The 21,871-nt window shown below is 36.7% G+C and overlaps 2 protein-coding genes across 6 annotated transcripts; both read right to left on the bottom strand.

The window, feature by feature from the left end:
• Window positions 1-196: 196 nt before the first annotated feature.
• On the bottom strand, window positions 197-15,590 carry bbox1 (butyrobetaine (gamma), 2-oxoglutarate dioxygenase (gamma-butyrobetaine hydroxylase) 1). 5 transcript variants are annotated; one of them, XM_058782759.1, is made up of 9 exons: window positions 15,462-15,539; window positions 14,919-15,009; window positions 12,738-13,121; window positions 11,413-11,527; window positions 6,652-6,850; window positions 3,973-4,078; window positions 3,028-3,224; window positions 2,320-2,486; window positions 197-1,988 (listed from the first exon to the last, which is right to left on the bottom strand). In XM_058782759.1, exons 3-9 carry the CDS (start codon window positions 13,092-13,094, stop codon window positions 1,828-1,830), a joined length of 1,302 nt encoding a protein of 433 aa, XP_058638742.1. In that variant the 5' UTR covers window positions 13,095-13,121; window positions 14,919-15,009; window positions 15,462-15,539; the 3' UTR covers window positions 197-1,827. The 5 variants fall into 5 exon arrangements, with proteins under 5 accessions (XP_058638742.1, XP_058638744.1, XP_058638743.1 ...); XM_058782761.1 differs by having other exon boundaries at window positions 14,951-15,009; window positions 15,462-15,502; XM_058782760.1 differs by lacking the exon at window positions 14,919-15,009 and having other exon boundaries at window positions 15,462-15,590.
• Window positions 15,591-17,762: 2,172 nt separating this feature from the next.
• fibinb (fin bud initiation factor b) lies at window positions 17,763-21,131 on the bottom strand. Its single transcript, XM_058782137.1, has one exon. It carries the CDS (start codon window positions 20,603-20,605, stop codon window positions 19,979-19,981), a length of 627 nt encoding a protein of 208 aa, XP_058638120.1. The 5' UTR covers window positions 20,606-21,131; the 3' UTR covers window positions 17,763-19,978.
• Window positions 21,132-21,871: the final 740 nt, after the last annotated feature.

Genomic DNA, 21,871 nt, shown 5'->3' on the forward strand with positions numbered 1-21,871 from the left:
AAGCCATTTGTCAAATACTTTAATTGGATAACTAACTATAAAATCGTCAAATATAAATGTAACATTGCCATAACACAATAATCACCACTATAAATTTTGGAGTCAACATATTCAAAAACTGTCCCAGCAGATGTATAAGCACAGCATGTGAGTTTTTGTGTAAGTGCATGAATGAAAAAGAAATGTGACAACTCTGTATATTATAAATGTATTTTATTGGCATTTTGGGGGGAAAAAAGAATCTCTGTCAGAGTCCTCCTAAATCATTGTAACACTTTGTAACACCAGAGCATTTATATATATATATATATATATATATATATAAACATTGCATTGTTACGTGGATTCCCATCCAGAAAAGCCCACTGGAGATGCTCAAAATCCTGAGCTTTTTAAATATCAACATTGTGCATTTACAAAAAATGAGGCAATTTACTAATTAGTCATTAGCCACATGAGCTATATTTGCATTGTTGCTGCATTAGTACAAATTCGCCAGTTTTTCTTTCTTTAAAAATATCATATTTGAGGCCTTTCATACGATGGCCGAGCTAGAGCTCAACGCGCTGCAACTTCAGAAAACACATGCACATAGAAAAAGCACCAGCAAATCAAAAAACATCTTCACCAGTTTGCCAGCAGGTGCAAACAATTAAAGAAACGCACTGTAAATGCTCACAACACAACCAAATAAAGAATTTTATTTGCAGTGCGTTTCTTTCTTTGTTTGTGTTGTGAGCATTTGCAGCATACGTCTTGTCAAATTGATGAAGTTGTTTTCTGAATTTGCAGGTGTTTTTTTTTTTCTATTTGCAATGCGTTGAGGACTCTCGGCCACCGTACTTTCAAGTATCAAAGAGCTTAAGGTCTACTGGCCTACAATCAGTAAACGAGTACCGATGAACTATCCAATCTCCATACAGTATATCAAAACAGAGACACTTTGTTTTGGACATCAGCTTATAAAAAAAAAAAAAAAATTGTACCACAAAAACATTTATCTCTTTAAGAGGCAATGTCTTGTCATTGTCCGAACCACTATTTACAATACAAGCAAATATAAACTGTATGGTTCACTAGAGAATAAAGGGGAAGCTACCAACTACCATTAATCGTGATTGGTCTTACAAGAATGTTTGTGTGGAGGAGAGGGAAAAGTACTGACCGTTAAAACAATAATCCCTGTAAGACAAACAAAGGTTGGCTAAAAAGTTTTAGTTTTGTTGACACCATGTGTGAAATACATAAAAGCTAAAAGGGGAAATTATATACATCACTAACTAAATCTCAAACTGTGCCAGAGATGTCACTTTTGTTGCAACATGGACTATATGACTGATGAAAACATTAGTGCTTCAGAATAAACCCATTGTATTAGTTCAAACTAGTACCATAATTTGGGCAGTTGTCCATACATATGCTAAACATTTAGTTTTAAACAAAATTTCACCATCACTTGTGATCGTCATAAACATATTAAGACTAAAACCGAATTACCTCTGGTAAACTGTCCCTTATACCAAAGACCAAGTAATGCGTCAAGACAGAAAATGACTATTTTCTAAGTGCAAGAAAGAGCTGTAGACTCCAAGAGCCCTTCAGTAAAAGGCCGCGATTATAGTATTATATTAACTACAGAAGAACAAATATCCACTTTTCAAAACTGAAATGCCTGACAGAAAATATCCCTAGGCCCTGAAGCTTTCTACAGTGAAGAGATGTTTTTAAAGTTGTCACGAAGCAACACTAGCCCAAAACCAGAGTACAGATTAGACATCAACTTTGCTTTCTATCATAACTGTCACTGTGGATGATGAAGAGAAGTGTCTAGCTATCTCCACGGACAGCTTTCTGGAGGATCCTGAGACGGGACATGACCTCATCCCAGTCCAGATATGCTCCTTCAAGATGTCTTGAGTTCTGGCCTCGTGACAGGTAGCTCTTTCGGCCATGCAACAGACGCCAGTTATCAAAGGTCACCAAGTCACCTGCGCAGAGATTAAATGAACAACCAGCATCAGTCCCATATTTATACATGCAATGTCATATTTGGTTAAGTAAGAAGGCTAGCAGCAAAGGGAAATCTTTTGGGATAATATAGGATAATTCTAGTGAACATTTTTGAAAACCCTGGCATTAGATTTAAAATAGAAAAGTTTCCAAAGCCTGAGCCTAATCCCAAATTCATAAACCTAAAACCCTTCATCTTTGCCTATTATGCAATTACGACTGTCAACTATAATACAAATGTGAGCTATAACAACCGTAATCTGATTAGGTAAATAGGTGAACTGTGTGGCTGTTTCTGACCACACTGACCTGGTTCCATTCTGTACGTGAACACGTTTTCAGGTCTGCTGAGGAGCTCCACAAAGGCCTTTAGAGACGAGTAGAAAGGCTGAACCTGATGCACAGGCATATCCAGCACCGAGTCTCGTGTGGCGTTGTTATAGTTGATCCTCGTCACTCGACCCTCAGAGTCCACACTGCACATTACATACAAGCTTGTATTGAAAGTTACAAGGATTTTTGAGAACTACTACAGTGTGTTGCTGTTGTTTAGAATTGCATGGGAAAGAGCAACCACAGCACAATTTTCCCTGCTGGAAAAACAGTTAAAACCAGCCTAAGCTGGTTTGCTGGTTTTAGCTGGTCAGAAGGCTGGTTTTAGAGGGGTTTTGGCCAATTCTTTAGCTGGTCAGGCTGGGAGACTAGCTAAAACCACCTGCTTCCAGCTTAAACCAGCTAAGACCAGTCAACCAGCTTTTTTCTTCAGCAGGGTTGTGTTACACTGAAGGTGGGGGAAAATTTGATGACACATTTATAACCTAATAAACGCATTCATTTGTAGAAATTTCGCTCTTATGAGTCTCAGTTCCATAACTAACCACCAGATGGTGTTGATTTACACTATTTACGTACAGTGAGTTTTGATGACCATGAGATGTGACAAAACTAATCCATTGCATTAGCTATGCGTGATTATGTGAGTATGTATGCGTCTGCTGGAGCCACAGTCTGTCTTACTCTATAATGTGGTTTTTGGACTGCACACTGAAGTCACAGTAGTCAGCACCGCTGTCTGTGAAATCCACCCTGAGAGAGGAGAGGATGTTAAACGCCTCAGGATCCTCCCTGCGGAGCTGCTCCGCCATGTGAAACCCATCAACCGCTTCACTCTCTCCACCCTGATCAGCCTGACGGACACAATGCAGGAACTGTACCTACAACAAGAGAAATTACAACAGCAGTCCTCTTGAGAAATCAATTATTTATTCTATTATCTATTTAGGTTGTACTAATTCTAATTAGCTTAATCTATAAAAATAAAAACACAGTGGAGGGAAGTCCCCTCATAATCTAAAGAAGACATATTCACCTTGATGAGTAACACAGCATAGTATGGTTGGTATTATGTATGTATGTATATGTGTGTGTGTGTGTGTGTGTGTGTGTGAACTGATATGGTTTATGAGGACACAAATCTGTATAATAACATGGGAACTACAACGTGAAGGTGGTTTATGAGGACACTACCTATGTCCCTGTAAACCAAAAGGCTTAAAAAAAAAAACACACATACTAAATGGTGTTTTTTTGAAAATCTAAAAAATGCACAAAGTTTCCTGTAAGGCAGGGATGGGCAACTTCGGTCCAAAGTTGCCCATTCCTGCTGTAAGGTGTAGGGTTGGTGTAGGGCAGGCATCCTCAAATCAGTTTTGCTCTAACCCTAATCAAACACACCTGAGCATGCTATTCAGAGTCTTCAGGATCATTAGAAAATCACAGGTAGGTGAGTTTGATCAGGGTTGGAGCTAAACTCTGCAGCAGATTGGCCCTCCAGGGAAAGATTTGAGGAACCCTGGTGTAGGGCAATAGCACATACAGTTTGTACAGTATAAAAACCATTACGCCTATGGAGAGTCCCCGTAAACCACAAATGCGAGTTTGTTTGTGTGTGTCAGAACTCACTCCAGGTGGATGGTGCAGAGCAGGGTAATCTGTGTGCAGGCTCAACTCTCCAGAAGTGTAGGCAACATTGTTAGCCATGGGCTTGTCCTGCACTTGCCATGTGTGTCTGTAAAATCACAGAGGAGGCGATGGATCAGAACAGGTGACTATGGGCTTGTAAAGTTTTACTGCATTTCTCCATTTATTTATTGTAGGAAACCACAGCAGTAAAATACTTACTTGATTTAGTATGGTCTTGAGAGTCAATTTAAAGACTAAGGAATCTCTTCAATGAACAAAGCAGACATTTTTGTTATGGCAACGCAGTGCAAGAAATTAATAGTGATTTTTTTTTTTTTTTTTGGTAGTGAATTCTTGAAACTACTCACTGCAAAGCAAAAATGACTACATGTAATTACTATTTTAGTCTTTTTTATTTTTTTAAGTAAATGTGTAAATTAAGCTTGTTTTCAAAAAATATATATTGTATTTTTATATATCTTAAATATTTTCCCCATTGACAAAATGGGGATTATATAATGTTACAGAGATCACTGCTTGCTTATCCAGAACCAGCCTTTTTGATTCAGATGAGTTCTTCAGACACTTAAAAAAAATACTTCTTTACACTGTGCCCACAAAAAAAGCAGTTTTGGTAACCTAGACTAATTTTAGATTTCTATTTAAAAAAAAATAAATAAAAAAATTATCTTTTTATCAAATTGAAAACAAAGGAAAGAAGAGGAGTATTCGTGGCTTTTCAAAAGGAAATGAAGTAGATTAGTGGTATCAATAAGGCTACATTAGACACCAGAATCCTCCTCCTTCAGTCTGAAGATCCCTAGCCAGTGAAATCTTGATTTGGCAGATGCAGTGCTTTTTGTTCCAGTCTGGGTCAGGTGAAGCTGCTCTTTGGCCAGTTTGAGCGAGCTCCTGGGGCTAGTGCAGTGTTAAATCATTCAGCCTGTCACTTAACAGGTGTCAGCTGAGAGGGAGTTCACATCCCTGGATTTGTGATTAGAGCCAGAAGCTTACAGTGTGTCGGTCTCTGTTCTGTCTCTTCTCTCCAGCTCCTCTATCTGTCTGTCCTAGGCTATGGTTTCCATTCACTCATCCTTACTTATTAAAAATGTTCTCTGCGTGATCTTGTGAGAGGCTTTGGTGTTTGGCAAGAAAATAAATCAGAATCTCAATGGTTTTTTATTAATAAAATGGGCTCGGTAAGTCTAGAGCAATGGAACAAGTTTAAATGAGTGTAAAGCAAAGCTCTTTCACATCATTTCCCATTCATTCAAATGCCATCAGAGACGTTTTTTTTTTTTTTTTTCTTTGAAAACGGAACATTGTTCTGATTGTTGGCCAACAGTTACAGCATGAAAAGGATCAAAGGATGGTGTAGACAAATGACTCCATGATAATCATATTTAAACAGAACAGTCCTATGGACCGGTTCTATGGTTGCATTACCAATTTTACACACTACTTTACTCTCAAGTCAATAGCCAAGTTGCTTGTGGCAGAAACAGAAATATGACTTGAGGACTAGAGATAAAGGTAATAGCAACCATTATTCTTCTCAGGGATGGGCAAAATAACTGAAATACCTGACAACATACCAATTATTGACTCATTTTAGTCTTTCTTAAAATGCTGTTAAAACAAGTTTTAGCGTTTGAGATACTAGCTATATATAGTTTGGGGTCAGTAAATTGGTTTTATTTTTGCAAGAAAGCATTAAGTGGATCAAAAGTGACAGTATATACAATATTAGAAAACATACTTTTAAAAAATATATATTCTTTTTGAATTTCGCAGTATTACTGTTTTTGCTGTATTTCTGATTAAATAATGCAGCCTGATCTAAAAATTCTTACTGACCCCAAACTAGCAACACCAAAAAAAATCTCATGAAGAATAAGTGGTTATAAGATGCACCTGGTCCTTTAAAACGGCCTTGTATTCGTTGGCTGTTGGAGAGAATCCCCAGACCTAACGAGACGGGTGCCCTGACTGCTACACATCTCCTACCATGTTTTCAACAGACATTGTGGGTTGAAGGACTTTTATTTCCTTCAATTATAAACCTGTCCAGATGCAACACATTAGGGTGGAAGATCAGACCACATTACTCATCACACCATATTTCGTTTTCCATGAATGATGGGTTTGTGCCCTTTGCAGCAGGTTATTTGTCTTTCCTTGTAGATCTTGGAGTGAGAATGGCAGTTCTGGCATAAATGGTAGTTTTGCACAATTTTTGGTGTAAACACAGTCACAGATGTTCAAAATCAGTTTAACAATTTCAGAAATGGTATTTTTGAGAAACTTACAGTACTACCTCTGAGTTTGTAATTACAGTTTGACCAGGTTTGAAATGTACATAATTATTTTTATATATATGGTTTCCAGTGACAGACTAAATATCTTTGCATATATTTTGCACTACGCAAATAGGCAGTTAGTTAAAGAATCATCTAGAAGATTTTCAAACTTCTTGATTACTGGGTAAGTAGTAATACTAGTTGTCAGTATGAGAATGAGTCCTGCTACTCCACTGTTTCCAAGTCTGCAGTATTAAAATGACTGTATTTTCTACTTCTATTTGTGTCTTTGCTCACTAAATGGTTAAATCATTATAATTATCTAAAAATAGGCATTTCATTGCTTTAATTAGAGTGTAGCCAAAGCTTCAGTCCATACCCGTAAAAGGTGAGGCGCAGATAGCCAATCCTCTGACTCAGTCTGGCCACCTGGCCCTGCTCTGCTGGCGCCCCCCTCAGGTAAACAATGCCAATGCGTCTCAGAGCCTCTAGCCAGGCCAGGGCAGCCTTGTCATCATGTAGAACTTCCTGAAAGTCAGCTGTAGGGATCTGCAGACTTGAATCCCAATATTCACGCTCTGAAACACAGATACGCATATAAATAAACATTACAATGCACAACAAAAAACATCACAGAGCAATAATACAACTTGGTGTCGTGTCATGAAGTGTAAAGAAACAAAAACCTAATTTTCATCATTTCATATTTTTATTATTTGATGAATTGTTTTTTGTTTTGTTTAGCTTTTTTAGCAACTCTTGAAGTTCCACCACAAAAAAACCTAGCTCAGGAAACTAATTATGTGGGAATGATGTCAGCATTAGTCAAAAAGTAGCTAAAATCCTTTCCAAGCGAAACATGTTTCTCTCTTTATCTTTCCGATCTCTGTTACTCATTTTCTAAGCACCCTGATTTACAATGCAAATAAACACATGATAGAAACTTTGCACCTATAACCATCCCAAGTGTCTTAACAGTGTGTGTGTGTGTGTGTGTGTGTGTGTGTCAGGGTTGAGGTCAGAACACGCTGGTCAGAACACTGTGTGAGGGCCTGCATGTTTGGAGGAGTACTGCTGGAAAACTCTGGTTCTTATGTCTACTTTCACAGACGGGGCCTCTAGAGTGTGCATGTGAGAGCAAGCGTTCTGCACATAAGTCTGTAATTCACTGCTTGGACCTCTGTGCTGTAGAAGTATTTTTCAGCCCTGCACCTCTTTCTCAGCTTCTCTCAATTTAGAAAAATGTTCCACTGGAGAATTTGTCACAGTTGAGAGTCCAGAGACAAATATAGTTCAGGACCAGCAAGTGAAAGAAAATAACTCCTGACCGATTATTTCCCGATTTAAGAAGTCATTTACACTACCATTCATTAGTCTGGGGTCAGAAAGAAGAAAAAAAATTAAATGAACACTTTTATTCTGTGAGGATGTACTGTATTCATTTAATTAAAAGTGACAGTAAAGACATTTATAATGCTAGAAAAGTGTGTGATTAAAACTGTTATCCTGAAAAACACAAAAGCACAACTGTTTTTAACATCAAGGCAATTTGAGCTCCAAATCAGCTCAATTAGAATGAATTCTGAAGGATCGTTTGACATTGAAGACTGGAGTAATTGCCATAACAGAAATAAATTACATTTTAAAATGTATTTATATTTAAACTGAAGACATATATTTTAAATTACTGTATAATAATATTCCACAATAATACTGATTTGATCAAATAAATGCAGCCTTGGTGAGACTTGAAATGGAATGGTAGCATATTTCCACCTGGCACAGATACTCCCCTCAAGATACTTTGGCATGACGATGAGCATGAATAAGCTTCAGATTTCTCAGAGGTATAGTCATACCTCAATAGGATAAATAAAATTTGTATATTCCAGACATCAACTAGGTAGAAGCCACAATGCCAACTCAGCAAACTTTACTTGGAAGGGAAAGGAGCATCTACAATTAATTTAACCACAGCTGACACACATGCAGGATATCCATGGTGATGAGCACAAATATAAGAGCTTTCTCATTGTGGCTCGTAACAAACATTCTCATAAAAATACAAATAAAATTAAAGCAGTAAACCTGTTAGAAAACAGTTATTGATGCATTTCTGTTTGGCATCACTAGAGGCACTGAAGTGAAACATCTGAATGAAACATGGCCGTTTGTTTACTACTGAATGCATTTGCTGGACCTAAAAATGCTGCTATTTCAGCTTCAGAAAATGCTGTTATTTCAGCTTCAGAAGCTGAAGGCCACACAGCACACTACAAAAATGGTATTTTGTTGATACCAACCATAGTTATAATAATAAGTGTAGTTTCAAGTTGACAAAATGCATTGAAAACAAATGTAACCCTGAGAGAGGAAACCATGTTGCTAAATTAGTCATGATATACACTGAATGCAAACAAGACCAAAACTGACTGACACACAAGGCAGAGAAAACACCCACAATCTCACCGCAATATTAAGGTTCTGGCATGAATTTGATCAAAAAAGAGAGGGAAAGCGAGTGAGCTGGGCACTGGGCCCAGGGTGAAGTGGTTCAGTCAGTCCAGGTCAGTAATGTTCAGCTCTTATAAGCGTGTAATTTGTAATATTCTCTGTCTCACTAACATACTGGCAGTGCTAATGTTGACTTCAGAGCCAGAGATTAATATCATGCTATCATTCTGTCCAGCTGCGGCTTCTGAGACACTTTAATAAAAACTGACATTATGTTTCAATGACCCTGTCAGTCTCTAAAACAGATGGAAACACGTACATTTATGCACACAAAGGCATGCCGGAAAAGAAAGGTGTCGGCTTATGTGTGCTTGAACAGTTTCCTTCAGCATTGCTTCTGTGATTTTTCCAGCTATGGTAATGTGAAGCCGTGACTGCTGTAGCTGGCAGGCAGCTACGTCCAGTCAAACTCTGTCAACAGAGTCCCTACTGAGAGCTCAGCACAGAGCAGAGTTCACTAAGAACAGGACAGACAGAAGCTCACAACCAGAGTACAAACCACTTACAGAGATCATTTCCAAATGGGATATGGAAAATAGATTTATATGATTTGAGTAACTCGATTTGCATGTGTGCAGCATCCTTTATTCAGTTCACGTCCTGTGCGCTTCAAGAAAACGAAGTAAGACACCTCTTTTGAGTCAAGCCATTAGTTCTCCATAAGCCATTTGGAAAAATAAGGTTTTAAAAGTACTCCTTCAACTGTTATTTAAGTAATCTTAATCTTTGGCCTGTGCCAGTGTGGTCTTTTTCTGTGTGGGAAGAGTGAACTGTTTTTCATCTAATGCAGCAATGTGACTGTTTTGCTGTTTTTGAACTTCGATGGGAACAATGAGGTCTTGGTGCTCTGAAGGATCATGATGTCATTGCATGCATGAACTCAGCTGAACCAGGACATGCTGTGACCGCAGTAAAGCACACTTGTGCCCTCTTGTAAATGAGACACTACAGACACACTAGAAAAGTGAATCAGTTCACTGGGTCATAAAAATCCTAGTGTGACCTAATTCAGCCTAATTACCTGTTCGCATAAGAGCATAAGAGACACGGCAATCATTTCGATTTAAAATAACTTTCTATTTTAATGTTACTGTGTATTTTAAAATGCTTTTTATTTTTGTGATAAAAAAGCTGAATTCGGCCAATACTCCAGCCAGTGGCACATAATCCTTTAGAAATCTCACATTTCTTATTATAATCAATGATAAAACAGTTCTGTTGCTTTGTGAAAATTTCAACAGAAAAGCACTTATGTAAAATAAAAATGTCCTCCAAGATTATAATTGTCTTTACTGTAATTTTTGATCAAGGATCAATGCATCCTTATCTTTTAAAAATTGCAATACTTTTACACAGCAATTTTGCTTAGCCTCTAAAGAAATACTACAAAAATAAGCCACTTGCACTGCATTAATATAAAACTTGGAGTTAAAAATGGACACAAAATGGTCCTTCTCATTTGTACAGAGATTGAGTAACACCATGTTCTGACACATCAGTTGTCTACAAATGGTGCTAACCTGCCAGGAAATGGCTAATGTCATATTACTACCCATGACAGACGTATTATTGCAAGGTGAGAGCTTTACAGGCCTCTTTCGAGCAGTTTGAAGACAGTTTATATGGGAGGTCTTAAAACAAGGGGCAGAACTGTCATATTATGTGCCAGTTTAGGAGCTTTGTTAAACACGTGCAAGCCTTGTGTGTTTTACACCTCAGCTAGAAGCAGACACTTGTGATGTGTAGTCTACGCTTTAAACCGTGGAAATTTATTGGTTGTCTTTCACTGATTTAAGGGGCACAAGGGAATGCCTTTTGTGCCTTTAAACAAAACAACAGCATCATTTCCTAAACTTCAAAGAGAAAATCACAAAGTTAAACTAAAGAACATTTGTGGCTAACAAAATCTCTTACAAAGCCCCAGTGACGTGCATTAATTTTGAAAATGTAATCTTAAAATCTCAGGACACACAAATATGTGCAGGATGCTTGTTCTGGCAGACACATTGTTCAGTCTGCTCCAACCACAGCATCCCTCAAGAGTGGTGCAAGCACAACAGCTCACTCTTCTCAAATGGCCCTGAATCTCTATTCCATGTGGCAGGAAGTGGAAAAGATCTTTCCATTCAGGGGCGATTCTGGGGAGAAGTGCCTGCACTACAAAAGTAACTGCTGTCCAGACCACACATTAATTCAACTATTGGACAAATATTAGCCTGAATGAGTGCATTTCAACTATATATGAAGCTATCCTAAAAAATTGTTGTCTAAAACATAAACCAAAATCCATCCAGTCTTCATTATATTAAAAAAAAGAATCAGGCAAATTAATCATTTCAACTCAAACTGTGCCTTAATAGGGACAATGTTATAGAAGTATGTTCACCCCATACACTCAAGCGGCACATCAAGAGAATAATGACAACAGCAGGCTGTGAGTGTTTTGGCTGCATAACTGAACTGCAGCTTTATACAGTACAGAAAATAAAATCTCCAGGTTGCTATATAAAATACATTCTTATATAATAGTCATATAAATCATAGAAAGATTAGAGATGTCTAAAAAAGAGATATAGATAAGACAAATATTATGGCAATGCAGACTAATAGATCACAATTAACCCACCATTAAGGAAGAGCTCCTCTTGCAGAGCCTGTCTTGCCTCAGAGGAAAAACACCGTTTCTTCAGCCAGTCAGGATCAAACTCACTACTGTGCTGATCAGGCCAAGTAATGGACACCTACAATGAGTTTCGGAAAAACAGGTTTAAGGACTATTAGACATTAGACTTGGGGTAAAAAGACCAGGGGTGCGTTTGCCAAAATATTGTTAGCTAACTTCCATTGAACTTTACACTGTAAAAAGTGATAAGTTGACTTAACTTAAAAAAACTGAGGAAACCATTTGCCTTAAAATTTTTAAGTAAATAATAATAATAAAAAAAAAAAAGTTAAGTGAACTTGACAATTCACTTCACTTATTTTTTTTAATTATCATTTACTTAAAAATTTTAAGGCAACGGGTTTCCTCAATTTTTTTTAAGTTAAGTCAACTTATCACTTTTTACAGTGTATTAGTAACGATGGAACTTTAGTTGCTTTTGGGAAATATCTGCTCACTAGCATAGTACTGCATGCTGGAGCCTCTACCAAACTTCCTAACTGTCTTGGCCAGCAATGCTACAGTGTTTAGGTACAGTCACAATAGCAAAAAAAGGTCCACTGTCCATTATCCTTATTTTAGCAATGTGTGAAGCACAGCTCACACAGAAATCAGTTTCAAGCAGCTTTCTGTTGGTCAACGCAATGAATTTGCATGATGTTAAATCTGCATGGAGAAATCTTTCACCCTCACAAGAAAACCCTGCTCATATAGATTCCTATTTAAATGACTGAATTTTGCCTGCAGAACAACTGTAAATGTGTATGGCAGCTTTAGTCAGGATGTTTCAATATAAAGTCAGGTTTAAAGGAATAGTTCATCCAAAAATTACCACCCTGCGTTTAAAGTGGCAGATGACAAAACAGCAGCACGTTCTTACAATAAACAGAACGTTACTGTGTGTTGGTGTGGACGATAATAAAATAGTTACAGTTAATAGTTATCATTCTTGGTGTGAACAGGCCTGTTCTTGTTCAACAATAAAAATGAATGGGGCCATCAAACTTTAAAAATGACAAAAAAAAAAAAAAAAAGCACCACAGTGGATGGGAATAAAGTGAATAAACCTGTAATACAGCACAATGCAATATTTATGGAATGCAACAGCTCTATATCCTTTCCACTTTTATAGTCTCAAAAAGAGCAGCATGGACATTCCGCAAAACATCTTCTTTTGTGTTTCGCTAAAGAAAGTCATATCCATTTCGAATTACATGATAATGCGTAAATGATGACAAATTTCTATTTAGTATGAACTATCCCTTTAAGCTTTGCTTACCAAGACCAACCTTATTGTCCATCAGCTGTACTTGGTCCATTCCGGTGTGCACGTCCAGATTTGAGAACAGCAGGCTGCGTGCTTGTGCTGACTGCAGCGTGCAGTGAGGACACTGGCAGTTATCCCTTAACCAGGTGAATGGATACAAACTACAACTCCCATCATCCCAATCAATCTGCAGTAGTCTCTCCTGGTCCAGTGCCCGGGCCTGCCTTACTCCTGGACTCCCCCCAGTGAAGGGCAGAGGAGCCGCCGCCAGTGTCTGATTCCCAATATGAGGTGTCTTGACCAGTTGAGGCCGACTGCTTGCCCCCTTCAGTGCCTGGAAAGCACCTCTGGACACCCAGCGAGTAAGATAGGATAACATGCTGATTTGTGAGTAGCCACTGCTAGTCTGAGGACACAGAAAGTAAGAGGCTATTGCATTCATATAAAAGCCACCCCTTCATATCACCTTTTAACCAATAATTAGATGAGTCAAATAGCAAAATATGCTGCTGTAAATGGTAAACATGACTGATGTGAGCAGCACACAGGTGTGTCAAGTAAACATAGTACAGCAAACTGCTATCACACAACTCCAAATTAATTTTTCAGTCTTTAGTAATGTCACTTTTTTTTTTTTTTTTGAATAAATAAATATTGATTACCATAAAAACGAACTGTTATGAGTTATATTTTCAGTCAATAAATCACTGAATACCTGTAAAAGTAACATTTTGACATAATAAAGAGTTCCAAGACTTTGGGGTTAGTCAGATTTTTTGCTGTTTTTGACAGATTTTTGCTCACCATGGCTGCATTTATTTGATCAAAATATAGTAAAAACAGAAATATTGTGAACTATTATCACAATTAAAAACAACTGTTTTTTATTTTAATATATTTAAAAATGTCATTTATTCCTGTGATGGCAAATCTGAATTTTCAGCAGCCATTACTGCAGTGTCACGTGATCCTTCAGAAACCATTCTTTCTAATGTGCTGATTTGGTGATCAAGTTACTTATAAATGTTGTAATCATTTGTGCTACTTAATATTTTTGTGGAAATCATGATACATTTTTTTTAGGATTTCTTTGATTAATAAAAAAAATATGAAAAAGCATTTATTTGAAATAGACATATTTTGTGAAATTTACTTTACTGTCACTTGATTAATTCAATGCATCCTTGCTGGATAAATGTATTAATTTCTTCTTCTTCAAAAAAAACAGCAACAACAAAATTATATATATATATATATATATATATATATATATATATATATATATATATATTAGGCCTGTTCCAAACAAAATCAAAAGTTAGTCTGGAGGGTTTTTTTCAGAAGGCAGGTCACTGATTTGTTGATTGTCAAGGTTTGTCTGACGGCCCAAAAGATGAGATAGCTCTTGATAAATGACTGTAAGAGTGCATGACTGACAACACTAGTACAAACAGGATTACATCAAAGTAACCAAGATAAAAGCTAATGTAGGGCTAAGGTGACCTTATGACTTTAGCACTGCCATACTAAACAAACTACGACTTAATGAACTCTGTGGTTCAATTCTACTTGCACTAGTAGGAATAATTTTAGTTTGAATTTTGAATTTGATTTTCACATTTCATGTGTACAGTTTTACAGAAATTCTTAATGCGACCTTTGTGTTGCATCTCTTAACCTAAACAATAAAACATGTACAGTTCATTTATTACAATTTCAAATAGGCTACACCGCAAAAGCCAAATTGATATATGAATCAGTATCCACTGCCCAAAATTTCATAATCATCATAATAACATACTGATAATGTCATAAATTGTTTTTAGTACATTTGGTATATCAACTATCAGTGTCATTGATCCATTAATCCCAGTTATTTTATTCTGTTGACAGCCATAGTTTCTTGTGAGATTTATATACTATACTATCTAACATTATTGTATTATTCTAATCATTTCTAGAATACACTGTCAGCTTCATACAAAGATTGACTTTTTTGGCTTTAGTAATACCAATTATTCATTTTTCCAAACAACATGTTATCTTTATAATATAACGCTTACTGTTTTTCTTACACATTACAAAAAGGGTTTAATACCTGAAAATATATTCCTTGTCTATCAGGCAGCAAAGTGACAATCACATTTGTGGGTCAATGATGTTAAATAAATATAATGATATAATCAGTGTACCCTAAACAGACCTTTGAGCATTGGTCATATAATGTGCAAACACCTTAGCTGATGTGTCTCAGGGAACACGGAAGTAGGTGAAAGGTCACCACTTCATTCCCCCTGTAAACAAACACATTACCGCCTCCAGCGTTACAACAGCACGTACACACACACTAACACTGCAGTTGTCATGAAATAGTAACCAATTCAGCTACAACATTTATTGTTTTTATTTTGACTTGATAGCTAAATATGCATCTTCCTTGTTGTTGTTTCCGGGTATTTTTAGCACTCGCCCTCTTTATACTGTGCTTTAGTAAATGATCTATGGAGCAGCTGACTGACTAAAGGAGGTCTACACTAGAGGTTTCCATTCATAAAATATTACATGAAGAAATCACGAGTATGGAGCTTACAACAAACACAACAAGACCAAGCTATCTTTCTTTCACTCCTCAGGCTGATACACGCGAACGTCCCGTTTACTAAATGCAGCCCAGCCACTGAATTTTATTTTCGTTATTTACATGTGATGAGAAATTAGGAAAACAGAAACAGCATGTGGCACTTACCGTGAAGCCGTAGGTAAGATAGGCTCGGTTATTTCAGCCTTATATAGCGCTGAGAAGCGTGAGAACTCACAGTGCTGGAAGTGGGTGAAGGGTCAGACGCACTGTAGCGCTGCTGCTGCTGCTGCTGCACGCACACACACACACACACACACACACACACACACACACACACACACACACACACACACACACACACACACACACACACACACACACACACACACACACACACACACACACACACACACACACACACACACGTGTTTGTTTTTGTGAAAAGTGGGGACATCCCATAGGCATAATGGTTTTTATACTGTACAAACTGTATGTGCTATTGCCCTACACCAACCCTACATCTAAACCTAGCCCTTACAGGAAACTTTGTGCTATTTCAGATTTTCAATACACTCCATTCTGTGTGATTTATAAGCGTTTTGAAAAGTGGGGACACGGGGTAATGTCCTGAAACGTCACCTTCTCCTTGTAATACCTATGTCATACACAGTGTTGGGTAAGCTACTCTAAAAAAGTAATTAATTACTGGTTACTAATTACATCTTCTACAGTGTAATTAGATTACTTTACAAATTACTCTCTCCAAAAAGTATTAAATTACTTACTACTAATCACTTTTTAAATCCTATATCAACCTCGACAAGTTAATGATGCAAGGATAAACACAAAATGGTTATTTTAATTCTTTCATAAATTTGCAGGCTGTGTGTTTTCAACTGCATAAATTATTCTGCTCACACTTTAGATTAGAGTCCAGTTCTCACTATTAACTAACTATTAATTATGACTTCTGCTTCAAAATACTCATAATTACTGCTTATTAATACTTAGTAAATAGTTGTTAAGTTTAAGAATTGGGTCGGATTAAGGATTTAGAATAAGGTCTTGCAGAACAAGTCATTAATATGTGCTTTTTAAGTAATAATAAACAGCCAATATCACAGTAATATTCATGCTAATAACCAAGTTAATAGTGAGAATTGGACACTAAAGTGCTACCAATATTCTTATTAATTCAAAGCATTTAAAGTGAGAAAGGTACATAAAAAGGATGCATTTTAAGGTTAGACTTTACATTTTGATGTTAAATCCACTATTGTATTGCATATAACTGTTCTACAGTCTATACACAGTATTAAGTTCAATTACATAAGAAGTAACTGTAATTAAATTACAGAAAAAATAAGAGTAATCCCTTACTTTACTTTTTCAAGGGAAACTTTTACATAAAAATTTAAATAATTATATATAGTACAGTATGAAGTCCATGACAGACAGACGGATAGATAGATAGATAGATAGATAGATAGATAGATAGATAGATAGATAGATAGATAGATAGATAGATAGATAGATAGATAGATAGATAGATAGATAGATAGATAGATTACATAATAATGCCAATATTTAGGTCACAGATAGACATGCCCATGATGATTATGATTATCAGGTTAGCACATCACTGACTGCCAAATACAGTAAGTACCAAATAAAACACAGTCTAGAGTGCATTTACAAATAACTAATATTTTTATGATCAGAATTTATTAACTTTTTGTTTAATAAAATATTTATTAAAATAATATTTAGTTTAGAACTTTTGAAGTTTTTAATTTATAATTCTCTCTGTCTCACACACACACACACAAACTGAAAGATCACCCTCTACCGCAACAGTTACTCTGGCTGTCTTGTAATGCATGTTTATGAGGAGGACTCCCACTACGTCGGGGAGGTTGGTGTCCTGCAACAGCTGTTGCAGTGTTTTAACATGAAACAACATGACACCTGCATATGCTTAGAGTAACTAACCCTGCTCCATAATGCTCACATCGTCTCATTTTGGGTAAAAATAGAAAAATAATACTAAAGTACTTTGTCACGCAGTAACTTGAGTCGTTTTTCAACAAACTACTTTTTTACTCTTACTTGAGTCATATTATTTTTCAGTACTTTTACTTGTACTCAAGTAAATTATTCCTTAAGTAGCAATACTTTTACTTAAGTACAATTTCAAGGTACTCGTTCCACCACTGCAGGTTTTTATGCATAGTTAATACATTATTAGGCTACTTTGACCATTGATATTTCATGAAATAGTTAATGCGTTTGGGAATGTTTCGAATAAAAAGGAAAAAAAATAAGTAAAACATAAGAACATAAGTGCTATTGTGGCTGCTGTGTGTCCCACTCGTGTCCCCTCAAAAATAATGAGTGCATGACGCCCCTGACACCTGCATATGCTTAGATCATACTGCTCTAATAAATGCATACATACCTTAATAGCTCTGCATCAACCTGTATGACTTTAATTCATAATATGTCATCGCAATATATTAATTTTTTAATAGACAAATGGTAAATTCAAAGTTTTGAGGCCTCTGAATAGTTTTGACATCAGTGTTGGAAGTATTTGGAAAGCTTTAAAGTTTTAAAATAAACTTAAAAACACCATAAATGTATCATGTGATCCAAACAACATGTGCACTAATTTAAGATACATATTTGTGAAACAAACCAAAATACATAATTCACTGACAATCTTCCCTCTCCAGTGAGCTGTTATCATCAAGCTGATCTCAGGATCCAGGTCAGTCCAGTTTGTGAATGAATCATTTAGTGAATCAGAGCAACCAACTCAAAGGACAATTTGTTAATGATTTGTTCATATATATTATGAGAGAAGTCATGCAGCTTTTTTGAACAACATAAGCCTGAGTTAAGGATGAATGATGTTTGATTTTTCGGTCAACTATTACTTTAAATCTTTTCTGGAGTGTTTTAGAACAATGCAGTTCTTGCACTCACACAAATATTATCTTGAAGATTTTTATTACAAAAAGGAATATACACAACATATACTGTATCTCAGGAATGGAACTACACATGGTAGAATGCTTCAAGTCCAATAATTCTGCCCGCAGTCATCTTGGTTTGTCTGGAATATGTTATCCCAGATTGTCCTTTTCCCATTACTTCTTAGAGGATTACAAGAATACTTAATGCAACACATACAGTTTCATAAAATGAATACAGTTATGCTTTTTCATAAATATAAACACTCACAGTTTAATATTTTAAAAGCTCATTATAAAATATATAGATTTCTTAGGGCACACAAAATGTAATTACATGTACAAAGAAGAGCAAATGTGTTTTTATTCCTCCAAGTGTATCATAGAAAATAATAATAATAAAAATGTATGTTTTTAATATGTTCATGCCAGTATCTTTGGGAGGATTGTCAAACTGAATGCTTAAAAACTATTCCAAGTACATGCTCTTATATAAACTAAATATTAATATGACAACTAACATTTGTACAATGAAAACTATATTCCTTCTGTTTAACCAATATGAATTTTCTCTGAAACATTCAAGTAATGCCAATGCAAATGAGCAAATGCAATTACACCCTATATCATTTTCGGAGAAAATAGTGAGAAACTCAACACTGACACTAACTCAGTGTTTTGTATGTCTCCTCTGAGAGGTAAAGCCTCTATATTGGTTAGACTGAGATTTCAGTCGTATTATCATCTGCAAATGTCATTAATGACCAGAATTTAAGGGCAGTATTCCCAAGTTTAAAGCATTTAATGGCTGTCCATCATGTATGATTGCTACTATTAAGTGAATACTGGCTTTCATTTATTGCACAGAATAGCTGCATCACTTTTGCCAAGTAGTTACAGAGAAAAAAATCAATTATTCCTTCAAAATAAATAGTATATTGTTATGTTATGAGTACTTATGTTAGTAAGCAATCCAATAGTGATTATTACATTTTACATCTAATATTAATTATTTTCAACTACTCACTATGGTGATAGTGACAAGAAACAATTCCAAATATTTTCCTACTTTTTCCAGTGAATTCTATAGAGATCTGTGGTTCAGACATTAACAATTCACTTCTGACTAGTAGCCTATGTGTTCCAGTTTTTGCTGGTATCTAGTCCAGTTTTCATACTAACAATTAACTATTTACTCTAGTTCTTATAACTATTCAAATGTGACCCTGGACCATAAGTAGCATGGGTATTTTTTGTAGCAATAGCCAACAATACATTGTATGGGTCAAAATGATCAATATTTATTTTCTTTTTTCAGCTTTCAGATGATATATATAAATATCAATTTCCAAAAACTGACCCTTATAACTGGTTTTGTGGTCCAGGGTCAAAAATGTAGGCTATATTTCAGCTTTGTAGTAGCCTACAAACTGAATAGCCTAAATACAAACCAGTGTGTGTTCTGTAACTAGTGAGACAACAGCTAGGATCGACCCTAATGTCTCATAGAAATGAATCTGAACCGAATAATTGCGTGCAGTTTAGGACAGTTGGGACAATTTTATTGGGAAAATTTGCTATTTACTAAAAACAAGTAAGAAGTAAATTACTAGCCTACTTAATTTGAAGGAATAATGTTAAAATGCCTTGCCATAGAGTCAGACTGAGATTTGCCTGGGCAGGCTCCTGAAGGCAGACAGCAGTCCTCTACACCTTCATGTACTCGTTCTTCAGACGGCTCAACCGGGTCCCGTGACTCCGGATGATGAGCGACAGCAGCTCGTGCTTGTCCTTCAGTCCCAGCGAGATGTCCAGAGTCTCCTTCAAGACGTCGCGCGTGTGCACGATCATGCCGAGGAAGTCGTCGCTGATCTTGTGCTCCTCTTTCAGCTCGTTTTCCTGGCTCTGTTTGAATTTCACCTCCAGCTCCAGAAGAGACTTCTCGGAGTTAGAGAACGCCTCGCTGATCTGGGTCGTCTCCCGTCTCAGGTATTTCCCATAGCTGTCCTCTCCGTCCAGGTCGAAGGAGATGCTCTTGCCGATGCCCTCCAGCACCCTCGCCGCGTCCTCGATGTGCCGCTTGATGATGATAAAATCGTCCCGGATCACTGAGTCCTGGTCCTCGTCCAGGGAGCATTTGCGATTGTCGGTCATTTTGAACAGCATCTGACATTTCTCGGGATCGTCGTTTTCTTCGTAGTTGCCATCCGGCACGAAATAATGATGAAAGGTGCCGTTGGACATCTCTGGGTGCAAGGGTCCCGAAAAGAAAACCCCTCCGACACGCAATGAGAGCAGACAGGCTATCAGCAAGAACAGAGGGGAAGCCATCATAGCCACCTCTGCCTTATCACAGTCAACAGTACCTTCAGCTCTGCTGTTCAAACTTTAGACAAGCCCTCCTGCTCCAGCCCCACGCATGTCCAGAGCGTCAAATGCCGAGCAATCCCGACACAGAAACAGCTAAATCACACAGAATCGTCCTCGGTTTGATATTGCAACCTTCCTGTCCGCTTTCCTTCCTGTGTTTTTGGCTAAATCAACAGGCGCGAGCCACACAGACCCTCGCCGTGTCCTTCCTTGTGTCTGTTTGAACATCTGGACCGTTCAGACTGTGAGCTAGGTCTAGATAATAATACCCCCGGTCAGACTCTCAAATTACAAGCCCGTCACTCCTTCGCTTAAAAGGCAGCACACATTACAGGGCTTGTCATTAAAAGACCTGGGCTCCTGAAAGCTACTTTAGAATTTGGCTGGACGTTAGACTAAACTAAATAAAAAATCAAAGTGGTGCCAAAATTACAGCTTGCTGTGATGAGATCATTGCGCTTATTTAGAACAATTAACCTAAAACTTAATTCATAATTAAATTACATTTATTTAACCCCAACTCAAGTAAATCTTAGTAATGACAGTAGATTATTGTGGGGTGGTATAATGTTATACAATATTAAATAAAGACAAATAAATGATACTTGTTATTGAAACAATGAGTAATTGTAAAGAATTTACATTTTGTATGTAGGCTGCTCTGTTTTTAGCTACAGTACTACAGCTACAGCATTATTCATTGCAGGGTAAGGGCAGAACAGTGTCCAGTTTTGTGTGTTCAAAACAGGAGATAAAATGAAGTGCAACTGCCAAATAAATGCAGAAAAAATTAAATATGGAAATCTTATCCTTTGTGTTGCAAAAAAAAGAAAAGAAAAAAAAGAGAAATCAATCCAATACATCATTAAAAACATACTTGCTCAGTTGAAACCTGCATAACCAATAAAACTTATTATAACAATTATTATTGTGAAAAATGGATATAAATTCACACATTATTGTATTACATTACAGTGTGCATTTGTCATTCACTTCCCAGCAGTTTCTATAAATGCTTATATCTTTATATTTTTCTCTTTTTTGCAGTGACACATGCTCGTCTCAGTTTAATACTAAAAATATAAACAGCAATGTGTCATAAACTTATATGCAAGAGCTGAAAGCCAAGAATGTGAGCATCCTCATTTGAGACAATAGCAGACACTGCAGATGGCCACCCTGCATGCTTCCCTCTTCAATAATAGTCTGGGAGGTGTGTCTGACAGACCT

This window comes from Onychostoma macrolepis, chromosome 07, assembly GCF_012432095.1.
Source record: "Onychostoma macrolepis isolate SWU-2019 chromosome 07, ASM1243209v1, whole genome shotgun sequence".
Classification (NCBI taxonomy): domain Eukaryota; kingdom Metazoa; phylum Chordata; class Actinopteri; order Cypriniformes; family Cyprinidae; genus Onychostoma; species Onychostoma macrolepis.